General features: G+C 37.5%; 1 protein-coding gene across 12 annotated transcripts in view; it reads right to left on the reverse strand.

The window, feature by feature from the left end:
• Positions 1-1,861: 1,861 nt before the first annotated feature.
• The window catches only part of TLN2 (talin 2), a 142,011-nt gene continuing 125,508 nt past the window's right edge, over positions 1,862-18,364 (reverse strand). For all 12 annotated transcript variants that reach the window (XM_021554185.4, XM_085588178.1, XM_021554184.4 and 9 more), the window contains 6 exons: positions 17,038-17,162; positions 10,299-10,424; positions 8,481-8,543; positions 8,203-8,385; positions 5,928-6,053; positions 1,862-4,963 (listed from right to left, as the gene is read on the reverse strand). In XM_021554185.4, coding sequence (XP_021409860.2) covers positions 4,835-4,963; positions 5,928-6,053; positions 8,203-8,385; positions 8,481-8,543; positions 10,299-10,424; positions 17,038-17,162 — 752 coding nt within the window. In that variant the 3' untranslated portion in view covers positions 1,862-4,834. The remainder of the gene's footprint in view (positions 4,964-5,927; positions 6,054-8,202; positions 8,386-8,480; positions 8,544-10,298; positions 10,425-17,037; positions 17,163-18,364) is intronic.

The raw sequence follows: 18,364 nt of genomic DNA on the forward strand, positions 1-18,364 counted from the left end.
AGGATTAATTTTCCTAGAGCCTCTAACTTGTGCCTAGAATGTTCTGAACACAAATTAAAATTGTGCTACACCAAAAATATAACCAGGCAGCAAACTTGCTAAATTTCTTTTTGTAGTAGTTTAAAGTATCTATTTTCAAAGATATTTGAAAATATTTTAGCCTAAAACATGCCTAGGGCCTCTATAGCCCTTCAATTCATTATGCAGCTAACCATCACAAAAAATGAGCTTCTTCAGTCTTGTTTCTGTCATGAAGAATGAGTGGAAAAAGCTATCACATCATCAGAGATGTAACATACACATCTGGTGAGCCACTTGATGAGCACATAGAATACCAAAAAGATCCCACTTTGGCATGAGTGTAATTATGCCAGAAACAGCCCCTTCTGGTAACAACATTAAAGAACTTGTAACACAGCTGAGCAGTGGCAAGATTTCTGGCACAGTTTTTGTATGGAAAACTGGAGTACCTACACACACAGTTATATTTGACTTGGAAAAAATGTTGAATGAAATGTAAATCATGAAAATATAAAAGCAAAGCTTGCCTTCCCCCCAAAAAAACCAAATATCCAACACCCTTGAATAACTGGTGTTTGACTTTTCTGTATTAAATACTTAAAGGATATTGAATGGTCACGAAGAATACCTGATACAAAGATACTGACATATCATAAAGTAAGCACTCCTAGTTTTGTCTGTGCAGCAGAACTTGAAATGGAACATTCTTCTCTGTCACCTGGGAATTTTAACCACTTACAGGCAACTTCAGCCTTATTTTGCTTAAGGGGCAAAATAATCCTTTGCGTGACCACCAGTGCAACACAAGTCACAAATACCTGAAGGCAAAAAAAACCCAAACCAAACCAAACAAACCCAAACCAAACCAAAACAACCACAAAAAAAAAAAAAAAAGAACCTTAAAAATCCCCAAGAAACTTAAAAATCTTTCAAGGGGCTCATTATTAGTGAAGACCAAACTAAACTAAAATATATTACTGATTTATTTGTGCTTCTCTTGGGGTTAAAACTTTAAAAGGAAGGGAAGACATTAAAGTGAGACCTCAAACCCCTAGAAACTCCAGCAATAAAATTTTAAAACTATCTTCCACAGAAAGTTCTTTCACTGCAACAAAGTGCACTAATTTGAGAAAAAACAGGGGCTTGTACTGCTTTTTTATTATTTTAAAATGTTTTTTAAAAAATGACAAAATGGCATTTATTATAGCTTGGCAAATGAGGGCAATTTGTAACAGAGTTGTGACTAAAGTTTTTGCATTTGGCATCATTAACTGTGCCACAGAAATGCGTTGTTCCATTAACATGACCAACCACAATGTGTTTAATGTAAGTAATGTGAGTGTGGAAAAGCAGGTTTCAGAAATCATGACAATTATGGGCAGATAACTCTCTTTGTTAACCATGATGCAATTACATAAGGAGAAAACTTAGAGTGGAAGCTACCTGCCCCTACATGAAGCCCACTCCTAAAGGGGAAAAAACCCAAAACCCAAGAGGTTACAAAATATGCAGGGATGATAAATGCCATACTCCTGGGCTGAATATCTTATCAGTTTGATAAGGACTGATGAAAAACAAAAATGCACTCATGATCTCAACATATTTAGGTTGAGGACGTTTCTAGATTTATGTACTCCTCCCTTCCTTAGCAATTAAGTAGTGAACATGGAGAAAATCAAAGGGAAAGGGACATACGAAAAATAGTCTGGAATTCAATTTTTGTTTCAGAACTTTTCTAACTTTAGAGGCTTCTGAAGTATAAAAGTTTAGACAAATTATAAAATATTCAATTTTTTGAACAGTTGGGGAAATGACATTAGACTATTTGTACACAAGGAACTTTGAGGCATTTTGTTTTTAATTTGCATACAATTATCAGTGAATTCCACATGAAGAAGGGTGAGATACAACAGAGCTCATTCATCATTTCACAAGTTAACAGAACAAAGTAAACATCTGTCCTTCTTATTAATTAGCATCTACCCCTTACTCCAACTTGTCGCTTCCTGCTGCAAGTTCCCATGCCAAAGAAATGGATGAACTAGTTCCAAACTCCACAGATGTTCACATGTGAACTTCAGCAATACTGCAAATTATAACAGCAAGGAAAAAGTTGAAAGATTTTGGATGACCTTATATTCTCTTAATGGTTCACAAATGAAGACCCAAAATTCTTAGTAAAAAAATACTTCCATTGTCCAGCTCAGCTATTCACCTGACTGTGGTTCCTCTATTGAACACCCAGCTAAGGAAAAAATACTTTCTGTCATGTAAGAGGGGGCACTAAATCAGAAACAGAGAAGTCTCAAAATAGCTGTGCTAAAATGGACTTCCCAAACACTTTCCTCTGGAGCACAATTTGAGCATGCTCTAACCTTCTACATACTGATAAAGTTTTCTAGCTATGTAATTTCCATACATAGCTGCATTTGACAAGGTTTTTTTGGCTTATATCAAACTGGAAAATACCATCCTTACTGAAGTATATTACATCAGTATTATCCCTACAATAAAATAGTGGCATGGTGTTAAAGACAGCATCATCTTTCTTCATGCTTTAATGAGATCAAATAACAGTTAAAGGTAAGTTGAAAGGGAAGCAGTAGCAAATCTGTCTTGCAGATCTTTCTGAAAGAGATCAGCAAGTGAAGCTATCCAGGTAAGAAAAGAGAAAGGCATAAGCTGCAAAGGAGTTGAACCTACCAATAGCAGCAACCATCACTAGAACAGTGTTTATTTAGGTCTTATAGCAATAAATACCAGTTTAGCCTTCTGCCCAAAGGCTTACAGGAAGCCTTTTTTTGGTGTAGGATTCCAGACTGTGACACTGTTCACAGTGACTTGAACAAAAACCCAAATTATGTTGAAGTGGCATATCAAAGAACTTGGAATTGCACATCTCTTATACTACAGGGTTTGCATTTGCACACAAGCCTACACATCACAGCACATCTGTCAATGCCAGTGATTCCATTTGGTATACACCAGGATTTTTTCCTCATGATTGTGGATTCTTCAGCAACTCTACTGAGTCTGAAATATGTCAGTATCAGAGAAGAGACAATAAAAACCTTTTTACACTTCAATATTTATTAATTCTTTAGCAGATTTTTGCTATATATTTAGTTCTAGTGTAACAAAATTCCTGATAATTCTGTCTCATGCAGGTAACTTAAATGAGGAGTTAGCACTATCTAAACTGATGAACCTACCATTTGGGGGTTACTGGGGAGTCTACAAGACAGGTATTTTCTGCAGCAACAACAACTAGGTGGGTATGCACAGAACACAAGTCAGGCTCAGCTGGACGTACCTGGCTGGGTCTAAGGACAGCACAGTCTTCAGAAGGACTGGAGGGGCAACATCCTTTGACCTGAACAGACTTGCCATTGTTGTGTAGGAGGGCTTGAGTGGAATTGGAGACATCTTGGAAACTACTGTTAGGAGAGATGGTGTTTCTGTAGTTGTTCAAATTGTTTAGCTTTTGCTACTTAAAGTTGCTGTGATTTGTCTTCTCTTTTTGACATAGTAAAATATCTTACTCCACCCAAATTGCTATTGTTTAGGTCACAGCAGAGATACTGAGAGCATACTGTACCTTTCTGCACAAAGATTGCTGATAGACTGCTGCTATTCCTTCTTTGCAATTCCTTGGTGAATACTTTTTCATCAATAGCAACTATGAAAACAAACTCTCTAGAGTCCAAATTTTAAAAAAATATATTACAGGAAAAATTGTAATTCCACTTGTAAATCACTTATTCTTTTCTCCTACAATTCCCACAGGTTTCAAAACATAATAATTATAAATGTAATTATTAAAATAATAACAAGAGTTGTGATAGTCTTTTGTTGTACTGGGCATTTCCCTTTTTTAACTGAGATACATTCTAACAGAAATACCACAGTACGAACCAGATAATTTCAATTAAAAAACAAAATGCAAACTATTCAGTCCAATGTTAGAGCATGTGTATGTGTGTATAATACTGTAAAAGTAGTCACACATTAGAGGTATATAACTGAAACAGCATTTTCTTTCATGAACCTGCTATTATTGAGGCAGTAACAAGGTTTCCATTTCTTTGTTTTTTGAGCTCTTTAAAGAATGGCTATTGCCACATTATGTAAACCTAAATACTGTACAAGCAGAAGCTTGTTGGTATCAGGTAAGGAATAATACTAGTAGTGCAAACAGCTGCAGAGACAATTCCTCCAGTTTTGTCGTGAACCAGCTATATAACACTGAAAGAGGATAGGCTTCTTCTTCAAACCCACACTCGTGCGTGTTTCTCCACTCAGCCATACATCCTTCTCCTTCTTGCTCTTCTTTTTACAAGGGTACTTGGGGGACAACCACCAGCTCATGTGATATTTATCATATGAAAGATTTCTTGACTCTTTTCCTACTTAATATTATCAATGTTTTAGAACAAGTCAAGGAACGATAAATACCTCAAGCATCAGGAAAGTGACAATAATACTGACTTAGTATCTTTAGTAAAAAGTGAAACATTCTCTCCTGAGATATAAATCAAGGGAGGAACAGGAATGATGGACCTAACACTGTACCATTATTTGATCATCATGCACCTCAGCTGAGCAGATGGGAAAGAACAAGTGTTTATTGCCCTCTGCTCACCCAAAGCTATGACAGGCAGTTTATTTAGCTAAGTGCTTGGCATATCAGTATGCTGTCAGAGCAGTTCTCAATGTGCTGTCCCCCTTTAGCTTATTTCTTTAAAAGAAAAAAAAGAGAAAAAAAATAAAACAACAAGAATAAAAAGGAAGAAAAATCTCAGCAGGTTAACAGTTAACCCTCATCTTCTCTCAGCTCTGTGGGTAGAAATTTGTATTGCTGTTGGCGGATCTGAGCCAGTTTTTTCCTTGCCTCTTCCAGTTCTCTCTCCTTCTTCAGCATTTCTTCTTGGGCTGCAATAATCTAGAAAATAGAAGCAGCAAGGAATACTGTCTGTAAAATAACATTTCTTTCCCTGTGACACCACATTCACAGCTGTGTATGAGCATTCTCCAGAGAAGCACCTAATTTCAATAACTTCATCAGGAATTGCTCAAATTTTTCCAGTTGCCAGGACTAGGCCATCAAGAAAAGTATTGCATTTCCACTTGAAAAAAAGAAAAAAAGAATCTACCACCATAGTTTTACTATGTATCCATAATGAATTTTACAGCTCTGCATTCTCCCAATATTCAGCAGTGTGGGGGTTAGAACTTGTAGAATAAGCACCATGTCTTCACATAATGTCTGAGTGACAGTAAAACATGACATTCCTTACTGCAGATATCCACATTATTTGCCTGCATCTCAGAATGCCAAAGAAAAAATGGCAGCAGTACAGACATGCAGCAATAATCAAGTTCAGTATATTTTAAGTAGCAAGTACAGTATATGATATACCTCATTCATTATAAGGAATCTAGAAGTTGGTACCTCAGAGCCTTGAAATCTACTTCTAAATATTGTTATTATTTCCCAATAATTATTATGGTCACAGTAACAAAACATCATTGGTTTTTATCTCTCATTCTCTATTTCTTTGCTTAAATGTATGCAAAATCATTGCTTCATTAAGATTTGGGAACATTTAAAATACATAAGAAAATTCTGAAAAGATCCATTCATTTAATGAAAACAGAATTAGAACTAAAAGCTATTGCACCATGGTAATTGCTACTACAGCAAATGCTCAGTGGAGAAGTGCAATACCAGGTAGGACATCACTGTGCTGTTATGTCAGGGGTTCCATTATAATGAGGCATCAAGTAGTTCATCATAGATTTCTCAATAGATTTGTCCAGCCTGCAATGCAGCAGGGGGACATTGTAACACTGCTCATTTCTGTGATGGTTTTTCCCTGCTTTATTTTCGGAGTGATTGTACCAACCTGAGCGATGCCACCCACAAACTTTGTTTTGACCACAACGTCATCATCCTCTGCTTTTCCAAATGCTGCTTTTTGGGCTGCCCTGACAAGATTGTCTGATGCACGCTTGACAGCATTTCCTGCAGCCTTTGAGAAAGATAAGAAATTTATTAATAAGGGAAAACACATAACTAACATTTGTTTTGATGTCTGAACATCAAACCAAACATCTTTGCTTGACTGCACAGGAATGCTATGGGGTGTTTTTCCCCAGTGAAAAGCAAATTAATCTTTGAAAATCAGTGGTACAGAGAGAATAAAATTCCTTTGTTTATAAAGCTGAAAGTTGGAGAAGTCAAAAATGAGATATTTTTTCTCTACAGTTTGAAATAGTGGAGGAAATTACAAGTTATATTATGCTGATCATACTTTTTTTTTTTTTTCCCGAGAAAGAAGAACAGAAACTAACAGCTAGTGTATAAAGATACTATAAAACAACTAAATTTTTAAATTAATGGACTTTCATCAGGGCATGTTAGCTACTTAAACAGCCATGGCTATCTCACATTTAAACTTTCATTTCCTAAGGATTCTCAGATTTCTAAAGAGAAACAGTCAAATATTTGTAATATATATCTTTTGTTGTGTGAACTGGATACTGCCAGCAGCCCAAAACAGCCTGCTCCCACATGCTAGAGACACACTGGCAATAGGAAGCCACAGCTTCCAACCTTCCATCCTTCCTAGGAAGGACCAGCTCTGAGCCTTTCCCCCTGCCTTTCCCCAGTGCTATCCCATATTTCCAGCTGCATTCACTTTCAAGTCTTCCTCACTGAAATGACCCAAGGATAAATTATTTGAAATTTGCTCTGCTTAGTCTGGAGCTCATCCAGAAAGAATGGAAACATTTCCAATTGCTTCATTAAGTTTTGGAAGATTCTGTACAGTGCATTCCAAATTTATATTCATGGGAAACACAGTTCAACTTGGGGTATGAAGGAAAAAACCAAGACACTCAAAAGTCCTGAATCCAACATATTGAGTAAAGCTATGTAAAACATTTCTGCTGGCGGCAAAGCCAGCTGAAAAATCTCAGTAGTTCTGGCATGTCCACCAATAAAAATATTTAGTAGACATCAACTCATTGTTTTTGCTATGATAAAGGAGATGATTTCCAAGCGCAAACTGCTCTTCCTTTCATTATTCATTCTGGGACTATAATGCAACTTGGTAAAATGGCAAAGTTTGATTTCAGTCCATGCTTGGGCTTGTTTTCTTTTCACATTCCCTTCCAATTTCTCACATTCGATATCTATTTAATAATATTTGCCCACAATGACTGAGAACCCCAAATATCCTGTCAGAGCTGAGAGAAATCTCTAGTAGCTGATTTTTCCCTGTTTCTTCTTATTGTTTGTTCTGCACTTAAAATTCCTTCAGACCATCTTGGCACCTAGAAACCACAGAGCAAACTGCATTATTTCAGTTACTGTCACCTTCCCCACACATCTTTGGCAATGTCAATCTGGATTCACTATAAAGCACTAAAACCATCTCAGCCCTATAACTGCCCTTTGGCACACCACTGTTTTCTGTAGAAACAAATATCCTTTTCACACATTCATATTTTTTTTTCTCCTAAATATTTAAACCATTTTTCTACTTTGAAAAAAATGATGGCATCAGTTCCTCAAGCTCAGACAGATAGTCTTATGTATTTCTGTTGAATTTGATACTAGCCTAGCTACTGTTGCACTGAGTGTCCATTAGTAGCAGCTGTGCAAGTACAAGAAAAAGGGGGATTTTCACTGTTCACCAAAGGTGGTATTAAAAAAAGCAGCTGAAATGGTTGTATGTTCCAGGCTCATGCTGCACGGCATGATGGTAGAGAAGGCTGCAGTGATTTTAAAAATTACCATGCTCAAACAAAACTTCTAGAAACTTTACATTTTACCCATCAGAACACAGTGTTAATTCAGCAGCAGTTCAGAGAAGCTCAACATGAAATGGATGTTACATAAAAGGGAACCAGTTTTATGTAAAGAAGCTCACTCAGACTTCAGTTGAGATGTTGCATTAGATTATCCTCTTATTTTTGTCTAATAATGATTCTCCATTTTAGAAATGCTCTATCTACAACTGCTGTCTCTCGAACTCCTAGAAACAAAGGGAGTCTGACCAAAATCCAGGCTAGCACTTAAAGAAATACTTGGTTGAACACATGCATAATCTTGTAGTGCTGAAACAGTGTTTACATAGCACTGCCATGGATTTTCAGTAATTAAAACACAAGTACCTGTAGCCTCCTCATGGCTTCAGAGTCATGATCAGCCTTCACTTTGCAAGCCACAAGCAACTGTGCTGTAGAAGCTGCAACTTGTTTGGCAGATGAGATGAGTTTTTCCTCACTAGCATGGCCTTGAACAGAGGCATTTGCTGCTTCACAGAGATTGCTGGTTGCAGCTGCCACCATTCGGGCCTAGAAGGCAGTAAAAAAAAAGTCACTGTGTATTCTCACAGACTATTATTTCTTCTGAAAACGTGCCAGTTTTCTCAAGAGAAGTAGTTACTCACAGCAGAAATAAGTCCCTGAGACCACTGTCCATCATCAGCTGCATTTGCAGGGATTGCTCCAACCTGAAAAAACAGTTCAGAGATAGCTTACAAAAAAACTAGAAAATACAATTGCTCTGTCTCAGAATTAGACAAGCAGTAATCCATGAAAAAAGGAAACACCTGTACCTGTGACTCTGCCCAGCACATTCAAGAGCAGAAAATCCAACTGGAAGTCAGTTGTCAGAGTAACTGTGCTTCCAGCACACAGCTGCCTGCTCAGGAAGTGTCCAGCTCACTGTACTGCTTCAGCTGATGCATTCTTGGAACACACAGAAGTAATTACCAGAATAACCAGTAATTAGCAGACTACTGGTGGTTGAAGCCACAGTCAAAGCAACAGCTGAAGCAGCAGTTCCTTAAGTCCCAGGCTTTAAAATAAGTTACTTCTCTTTCCATAATACATTTGAGTTTACATTATTCTTTCATCTCTTCTGATTTGAGCACGGTGGGAAGGTACAGATCAGAAAGCTTCACAGAGAAGCCCCCTAAGTGCTTTCATGCCTAATAACGGCACTTTAGGAGAGCAGCCCACTTGTCTGCATGGCTTTTCTACTGAAGTGTTCATGGCATCAACAGTACCAGAAACAATTTGGAGAGTTTTTTTCCCATATTAGATGAAAGCAATGAAACTCTAGAGTTGGTTGCCAGACCCACATCCCCAGCTGCCTGGGTCTGGGTGGTTTTTGGAGAGAAGCTGAAAGATGTGAAATGTAAACATGGTTCAGAGACTTGTGTTTTAAAAGACATGGAGACAAGCATTTGAGCATAATGAGAATTCCATGGAATTGAATAAAATCATTAAGTGCAGCATCAACATAAACAGAGGATATGTTCTCTCATAGCTATGGTGACACTTTTATGTAACTAAAAAAATCAAAACAGTTATACAAAAAAACCCCACTAGGTCCTGAGGTATTTAGGTTTCAAGATTTTCTTGCCTCATCATCCCCTCAACAGGTATTTTTAAGCAGACCACAGATGAAGTGCTTGTTGGTCCTGTTAGAAACAAAAGCACAAGCTTCCCAGAACCCAGGCTGAAGCAGACAGCATAGCCTGATTGTGGGATCCATGATAGAGCCTGCTCCAAGTTAAGAATTAGCTGAAAATGGAAACCATAACAGCACAGCAAAAATGGTCCTATAATAAATTGTTCTCAGAGGCAACATACCTGATTGATGTTTAGATTTTATCTTTCAGAGTATACTGACTGTGAAAAATAGTGATGGATATTAAATTATTTACAAAATCTCAGTTCTGATCAAACCAAAAGGATGCCATGTGTTGTAAACACTCCTTCCATTGATTCCAACAATAACCTAAATGTCCTGAATTTACATGCAGGCCTGTGTCCCCACTGAATCACAAGGCACTGAGGGCACAATTACTGAGGACCTTTTGCTGTTCTGGTACAGAGCAGTATCGTGCATGGTGACATTTGGGTTTGGATCCCCAGACAGTTGTGTGGGAATCTATGTTACCAGCTTGAATCACAGATCTTCAGGAAGTGAAAAACCTCCACAGTAAAACTCCCCACAATAAAATAATGAGAAGAGCCAGGCACTTGATTACACGTGTGAGGTTTAAATAAACGTAACTTTGGAATTTTTTAAACAGAACCAGGTCTGGGCAATGTATTGTGATGAGCAGCGAACAATTTACATTTTCAATAGTCATTCCCAAGTCTCTTTCCTACTGTTTTTAACAGAACCATTAGGAGACTAGATTAAATTTTGATGATTTCCCCCAGTACTGTTGCTACATGTCCTGTTTACCTACCTTTCCCTGAGCCACCAGTTCCCTCTGGGCTGCTGAAGCTGACTTCACAAGGGCACTGGTAGCAGCTGCAATGGATTTAGCTGCTTCCAGGATCTGTTCTTCAAAATCCAGAGTCTCATCTGCTTGCTATAACCAAGAAAGAACAATTTTACACATTCACCTGAAAGCAATTATACTTTCAAGACTGAGGACATAGACAAAGACAAGAAGATTCTGGAACACATCAGTAAAGTCAGTAAGACCTGTAACATCATTTACTGTAAAGGGGTTTTCTGTGGACTAAAGCTGGGAGTCAGCATGAAGTATTAGCTTGCCCTTGTGCCTGCTCACACTGAAACAAAGCATCACACAAGATACTTAAAGCCATCAGCTTTCCAATGCATTACTCCTACTAGAGCTAGTCTAAGCTGCATTCAGGAAAGTGCAGGTCTGAAAAGAAATTCTATCAGGATTCCTATCAAGATTATCTCTATAGTGCCAAAATAGTGGCTTCCAAGACTGCTAAACTAGGGAAAGCATTTTCTAAATATTTAAAGACTTAAGGCAATGAAAAAGAACAATGATAAATAAGTGTTGTCTCATTCACCTGTAGTAAGGAATGTAAAGTAGATACCAAGCAAGAGCATGGATTTACCAGCTTCCAGTAAGAGCTGTCATTGCACAGAAAGCAGCTTTGTGTAGCAGTCCAGTTCAGTGGTCTTGGAGACAGGAAGTTCCAAAGGTCTGTCTGGAACACTTCAGTCATCCAAGTATGTCTTTCAGCAAGCATGTGCAAAACCTCCTAATGAGGTTTCTTACTATTTAAAATGCCATTTTATTGTTCTATAAAAACTTTCCTGACTTTCAAATTATTTAAACCAATATTGAAAACATTTGTCCATCTAAGCATGCTTACTAGCTTTTGAACTGTTAACAAAATTAGATAGAGATGAAAAGTTGTTATTTTAAACAGAACCAGGGCTGAGCCTTGTATTCTGATAGTTTTTTATATAAATATTCCAACAGAATGTATTTTGTTTGTGATCCAATCACAAGCCCTGTAATCCATGGCCATAGGACAAGAAGGGCCAGTGGCTACAATATCAGGACATCCTGTTTTGTAAGAGACAAGGCTTTTGAAATACAGGTTTTTTCTAACTAGAACCACAATGTTCTTGTGTCACACAACTAACTTTAAAAACTCCAGCCAGGTGGGCCTTGTGTTAAAAAAATTGGACACTTATTTGTAAGTCTAGGCACACTCATCTAAACTTAAGTCAGATTTAGTTCTCCTGTTACTGCAGTTTGATGAAATAGTCAATTATAAAATAATAAAGTATAATTATAAGTAATTACAAAATAACCCATCAAGCAGCACTCAGTCCTACAGCACTTCACATAACTGTCACATAACTAAAAGTCCAGGAGATGAAACAATAGCATCCACAGACACCAGAAAAACAGAATCATGTGAAAATCAAAACTGATGTGTAGATAAAGATGTTTGGCACTTGAAAGTTTTTATTTTATTTTCAAGGAAAAGCCACCTAATCCATGAAAAAATATTTCTCTTGCCTTGCTATTGGGCTATTCCATCAACTAAAGTATATGTCTTTGTAATAAAATAAACTGCTTTGAAAAGTGAGCAAGTCATGTTCCACATAAAATTTTGGCAGTGCTTACAATGCCACATCATGACCATTATTATACCAAAGTACAATCACATTGGCCCTCTATAGGCCTCAGGTCTTATTTATGAAGCTCTTATTTCAATTATGACATTGCCAGAGTGATTAAATGGAATCCAGTAGACTCTCGGTCAGAATTACTGTCCTTATTAAAACAGATGCATTATTGACTTTGATGTGACTAAAGACTGAAATAGAAATACCAACAAAAATACCACTGACAGTAAATTTAGCAGACTTACTGTACTTTTAAAAGACTGTTATTGCACCTTTACTTTTGTCCAACACTTCTTGCTATCAAGTTTTTAAATTCTCATTTCCAACATAAAATATATTATGTACATTACTCTTTATATGTCAGCACTGTCAGGAATTCAAACTTAAATGAGTGAGAACTCCAATACCTATTTATTACAAAGGAGATGTCAGTCTTTGCTGACATTTAATAAAATGCTCATGGCCATAGTCTGATCTATTGGACAGCTATATATGTGCTCAGATGAAATTCAATTTGTGAAAAAACAGCCATCAAAAAGATGCTGAACAAAAGCAGTTGTTTAAACTAAGTTCAGGGTAGTGAGTGGACTAAATATTGCAAAAAAATCCTAAGCAAAAATTACTGCTTTTCAAAGAGAATGCCAAGAAATCTAAGCTTGCATTATCAAGAATGCCATTGTACAATGGCTGGATTAACTTCTACTGTGGAGCAGCAGTTGAAGCTCAACAGGAAAACAGCTAAACCTTAGTATCTCAACTGGTAACAGATTTTTTTCTCCCCTGTTTACCAAATCACTTTCTTTCCAATTATATTGAAATCTGGGGTTTGGGAGATTCAAGTCATATGTCAAGTTTCTCAAACTTCCAAGTCTTGCATTCTCTGACATCTCTCAACTTGTTTTACTTCTGGTAAAAAAACTCTTGACAGTTGATCCCTTCTGTGAAGAATTTGTTTTTGTAGCAGCCTTACATAGCACTCAAACTGTTGAATGCCTGTTGGCTTTTCATCTTTTCTAACAAATCCTTCTTTTCTAGCCCTTCTCTGTGGCTTTCCCTCCACCACTCTCAGGTGTGACACACATCTAAGGGCTGGATACTCAATGGGGGAGGCAGCACTGTGGGTGTGTTACTGCCAGTGCTCTACCAGGAACATTCCTTAGCAATAAGGACAGGAACACAAGACAGACCACAGCAAAATGCCCTACAAGAAAAGTAAGTATTTCACCATTCCAATTGTTAGAAGAGTGCGTCTCCTCGACTGTCTTAAGTTCACACTCATAAACAGTACCCTCACAATGTGTCAGTTCACAGCCTTCTTGAATAAAGTAGAGAGCAACACTGTGATATATGGCAGAAAATACCACATTGTGAAATTTTAGAGCAGGTTTCTTTAGAAAACCAGATCTATGACAAAAGTGATTAGCTTCTCCTTCCTCAAGCAGCCCCCATGGAGATCAACATCTCATTTTCCTCAAGCTTGAACTAATACGCTGTTATTACCATGTAGAGCTATAAATGGATTGGAAAATTAAGTCACCAGAACAGACAAACATTTGGCTCACTACAAAGTCTTTAGAATAGAATAGCCTTAAAATGATTATGTCATTGAAAACAACACAAAAATGATATGTTTTTGTACTCTATTTTAACCATTTTTCTACAGCATCTCCATTATTAGGGGTGGCATAAATAAAGTCAGGGTTAATAAAAAAACAAGCAAGCCCCCAATCTCATTGCAAAACAGTAGCAAAAATTACAAAAGACAAACTGTTTTATTTTCAAGCACCTCTAATCTTCAACTTTATAATGAGCAAATCAATATGAATTATTGCACTGAGCCATGGAAAGCACAATAAGCATTTCAGTGAAAGTCAGTTCTTGGCACAGGTGCAGCTCACTGTCACAAAGAGCCCTACACAACTTTGAAATATCTCCAATAGCAACTCTACTGATAAAGGAGCACTTCATGTATGTATTTTATACCAGATTAGATTAGGAGTTTACAGGAAGTCTTCTAAACCTGCTTGTGAGTGTCTATACTCCTTCATATTGCCTTCTACTATGTTAAAACCCCCGGAGACAGGGCAGGACACTGTAGGAATATGTTTGATATATAGTTGGATTAAATAACAACCTAATATATCAAACATATCACACAGAGTCTTGCAGAAAAAGGCATCCAGGTTTGATTCATCTTGGGTTAAAAAAACAAAGGACCAACTGCTGAAAGCTACCAGCAGGGAACGTTTACTGACTATAAGATACCCGTGTCTGGAGGCAGAGGCCTGCACAGAAGCTTGAAGAGCAGACAGAGCAGGGTGGGGACAGCAATGCTCTCTCCTGTTATACCTCATCTACCACACCTTTTTACTTATAAGTGCTTTTTGCCCAGTATTAGCATGAAGATTTTATTAGACAAAATAGTTTTCTTTTTCAGAAAATTACTAGTTTTGGGGGGTGTTGTTTTATGTAACAGAAGGAATGTGTGTCTGCATTGAAATACAACTAACTCTCCAAATGGAAAACAGAAAAAATAAGAGTACACATTCAGGAAAAGTAATTGTGCTTGTAGGAAGCATGACAGCCAACTCCTGCTTAATAAACCATAAAGATCTCATAGCTTCTCAGATCATTTCCCACCTTGAATACTGCAAGGAGAATACTGAACATGTTTTGTGTTACAGACAGTAGTAACACCAGCTACTCAGGAGAGTCCTTGAAGTTCTTCCAAGATACGAGCTCAGAAGACATACAGACATTTATGGGGTGTCAATGGGGCTGTGGGCTAGTGGACTAAGTGTTTTGGGAGCACATTCACTTGCAGCCAAATAACCAGATAAATAACCGGATTTAAATAACCGGATTTAAAGCAACAAAATAAGCATTATACAATAAAGCATGGGCAGCAGTTAGCAGTGTCTCATTAGAAATTGTTCTCTGGGATAAGCTGATTCCCAGTAGCAGAAAATGATGTCTCATGCTATTTGTGTCAGTTTAACACATCAAGGGAGGTATGATACGTGCAAAAATATGAAGAGGAAACAAGGAAAAGAAGAAAAAAAAATCCAAATATTAAAAAATTTAAGATGGTAGAACAAATGAGATGAAACTCTACCTTCAACGCTTGGGGATTTTTTTAGAGGTAAAAGAAACTGGAACACAAAGATCAAAATTTCAAGCTTAAATCAAATTACTTTCATTCCCTGCACCAATAAAAAACTTTACCAAAAAATAGAGAATTAGCCACCAGCTAGTAATGATAGATTTCCTGCAGGTAGACATTCTAAAATTACCAACTGAGGACTCCTCTGCAAGTTCACTTGATGATGATTGCTGCTAACCAAAGCAAGATATTGTCTAGATAGTCTGTTCCATTGTAGAAAATAACTCCTATTCCTGCATTTCATAGACTGAGTACAAGACAAAGCAACCCTCACCTAGTCTAAGTATTCCTACTACAACAGTCTGGGTTATTGTCAAAGACGGGCATTAAAAAGACAGATCCTGTTCACCACAAGAAATCCTACTCTGGGAGAGTACAAGCTACAAGTCTGCAGCAGAAAAAGTCCTATTTGAGCCATTCTGTGATCTTCCTAGTAGTTTTTGATGTGGATTATAATCTCTATTGTGAAAGAGATTCCAGAATGCAAAGGCCTGAAAAGGATGCAAAGGCTGCTGAAATCCCAAATCAAACAGTTGGATATGAATTTTAGTTCCAGAAAATTATAAACAAACCTGCAAGTCACAAGCAGACTGGATATTCAAATTAACATTAAATAATGAGCAAGTGTGAGAACTGTATTCACTGGGAAATTACAACAACCCTGGAGGGGCTTAGATGTTGGAAGGAAACTGCTCCATGGTTACCAGGCAACACACATGTGCTATTGTGCAGTAACTGTATAGAAAAGGTGATGGAGGACTTTTCCACTTCTCAGACTCAGCCTGTGGAACCTCATTATAAAGGACCATTTTTCTTTATAAACAAAATGGATAGACTTGTTAAAAAATTCAGACAAAGCATTTTTTAATGAGCTAATTTATTTCTATCACTAAACAGGGAGTGGGGGGTGGGAGGTCCTTAAAGGCTGAAGCTTCCAAGAACTATTTCATCTGATGCTCCTAAATAACAAAATACTGCCCTGCACCAATACAATCATCCAACACTGAATGAATGGTCTTGAGGCTCTGCTATTTAGAAAGACTTCTCATTAGCTTTACTTTGAAAACAGACTTGAACAGATTGCAACAGACAAAGCAGCATAAAGAGGAAAATAGATATATAGTCCTTTCCTGACATCAATTACACTACCAAAACATGTTTTTCTTTTAAAAAGATGCAACATAGTAATTTTTACTAAAACATGCCTGTTAACACCAGGCAAAAGGTAGCAATTCTCTGGGATCCACCAGTTTCATATACTCCCTCTGTACTGCATGTGAAAATAGTTGGCTTAATTTTATAGTATCTTCAGAGACACATTTGAAATGACCTGGAAACATGCAACACTACTTGATATCATAATGGACTGTAATTGAATTTCCTTCAGGAAAGTGACATGGAAGTGATCATACAACATGTCTGATTCCATACTGAAACAGCTGCTCTCTAAGCATGACATAAAATGCTGGTTTTAGTCTTAGAAAATCCTGCAGGTCATTTACATTCTCTTGAATCCTAAGTGTGTTACTGCTGCTTTCTTCTGCTATACCATACAAATTCAGATGTGAACAAAGGGTCTTCAAAAGAAAGCAAGTAAGAATGACTACACAGCAATAACATATGTTTGGAAATAGAAAGGTAAATAATCAATGGTAATGATGCCATAACTCTTACAAGCGTTTCTAACATTTGGCTCCTCTTCCTTGGCTTGCTTATGGCCGGTGCTTGGCTCACTCCCTGAAAAGGACCTTTTTACCCTCTCTACCCTCAGGGGTAAGTGCTATCCAGAGCAGAGCAATTGTGGCATTGAGACTCATGCAAGGTTTGATTGTTTATAACATTATTGTGGCCAGTAGCAAAGTGCATCCTCTGCCTTGTTAACCTCAACCAAACAATGGGGATGGACACTCACCTTGGGCTTGGCTCTTGGTTTCAGCTGCTCTAACTTCTTTGCTGCAGCCTCAATTGATGCTGCAGCCCCTAATAGCTCTGTCTCTGCAATGACTGTTGGGTCTTCTGGATCCACCCACTCTGTCCCTGAAATTAATAGAGACGGAGACAATAACTTCAGTGTCACTGTGAGCTGCCACTCAAACAGGGGGAATTGCAATCACACCTCAAGTGTCCAATACAGATTGTACAAACAGAAAGCTGATTTTAGTGCCATAATGGCATGAAAACAGTGGCTTATGTCACAGAGAAAACTCTAAAGAAGAGGGGAAAGAAGTATTTAGGTGGATTATTCTTTCATGAAAGACACTTAATAATTGTGTAAGCAAAGAAGCTTCAAAAAGGGATACTGTGTGTACTGGGAACAAAACCAGCTGTCATTCAACTTGTGTTTATCAGAGGTCCTCTCAGACAGCTCCTAACTTGACCAATGTATCATAGGGTACATTGAGAAGACTGACACAGTGATAGAGAGAACAGGCTACAGCAAACACTTCACTGCCAGCACACTTTGCAGTCACCCCTGCACTGACCTGGCAGTCTGTTTGCTGGCAGTGGCTGGGGATGAAGTTAGCACTGACTGAAGGAAGCACACCATTAGCAGTGTGTTTCTGAAGTGATGAAAAGGCCAAAGCAGTTTCTGTATCACATCTGAGGGGTAACTATTTTTTGCTGTTGACTTTTTGGCATTTCTCTTTTCTCAAAGAAATTTTGTAGATCCACAAAATGAATACTTGGCTGGAAGTGGTTTCAGATTTTTGGAAGCTGTCAGTGCATTATTATTTTTGATTTCCTAACCATTCTCTGAATGACAAGATTCAGAAAGTGTTGCAGAGGATAGACCCACAAGAAAGCATTCATTTCTGAATTGAGGAAAACAATGAAACAGCCAGAAGTAGTCAATAACCTCTAAAGGCATGGCCTAAAAACCATTTCTTAGCTCAAAGGCGGTACAGGATGAAGGTGTTCTATATTAAATCCTAACACTGTCAGATAAATGGGAAAAAAAAAAGAAGGTAGCAAGTACAAATACAGACAACCCCAAATTTGTAAAATGTAGCTGTTACTTTTTCAAAAAAAGGCATTTCACAAAGGTTAAAACATTTACATGTTAAATTTGTTAGGAGACAATTTTATTGCGTATTTATTAATAAAAATAAGGAAAGAAAATTGTGAATCGTTAAAAAACATTTTACTTCCCACAAAAAAAAAAGCTTCTAAAGTGACTAAAGACATTCTCTACAGGCAGCAAGTGAAAAAAGAAATAAGAAGTGCTTTTTCATTTTAGT

The sequence above is a fragment of the Lonchura striata genome, chromosome 10, assembly GCF_050655825.1.
Source record: "Lonchura striata isolate lonStrDom1 chromosome 10, ASM5065582v1, whole genome shotgun sequence".
Classification (NCBI taxonomy): domain Eukaryota; kingdom Metazoa; phylum Chordata; class Aves; order Passeriformes; family Estrildidae; genus Lonchura; species Lonchura striata.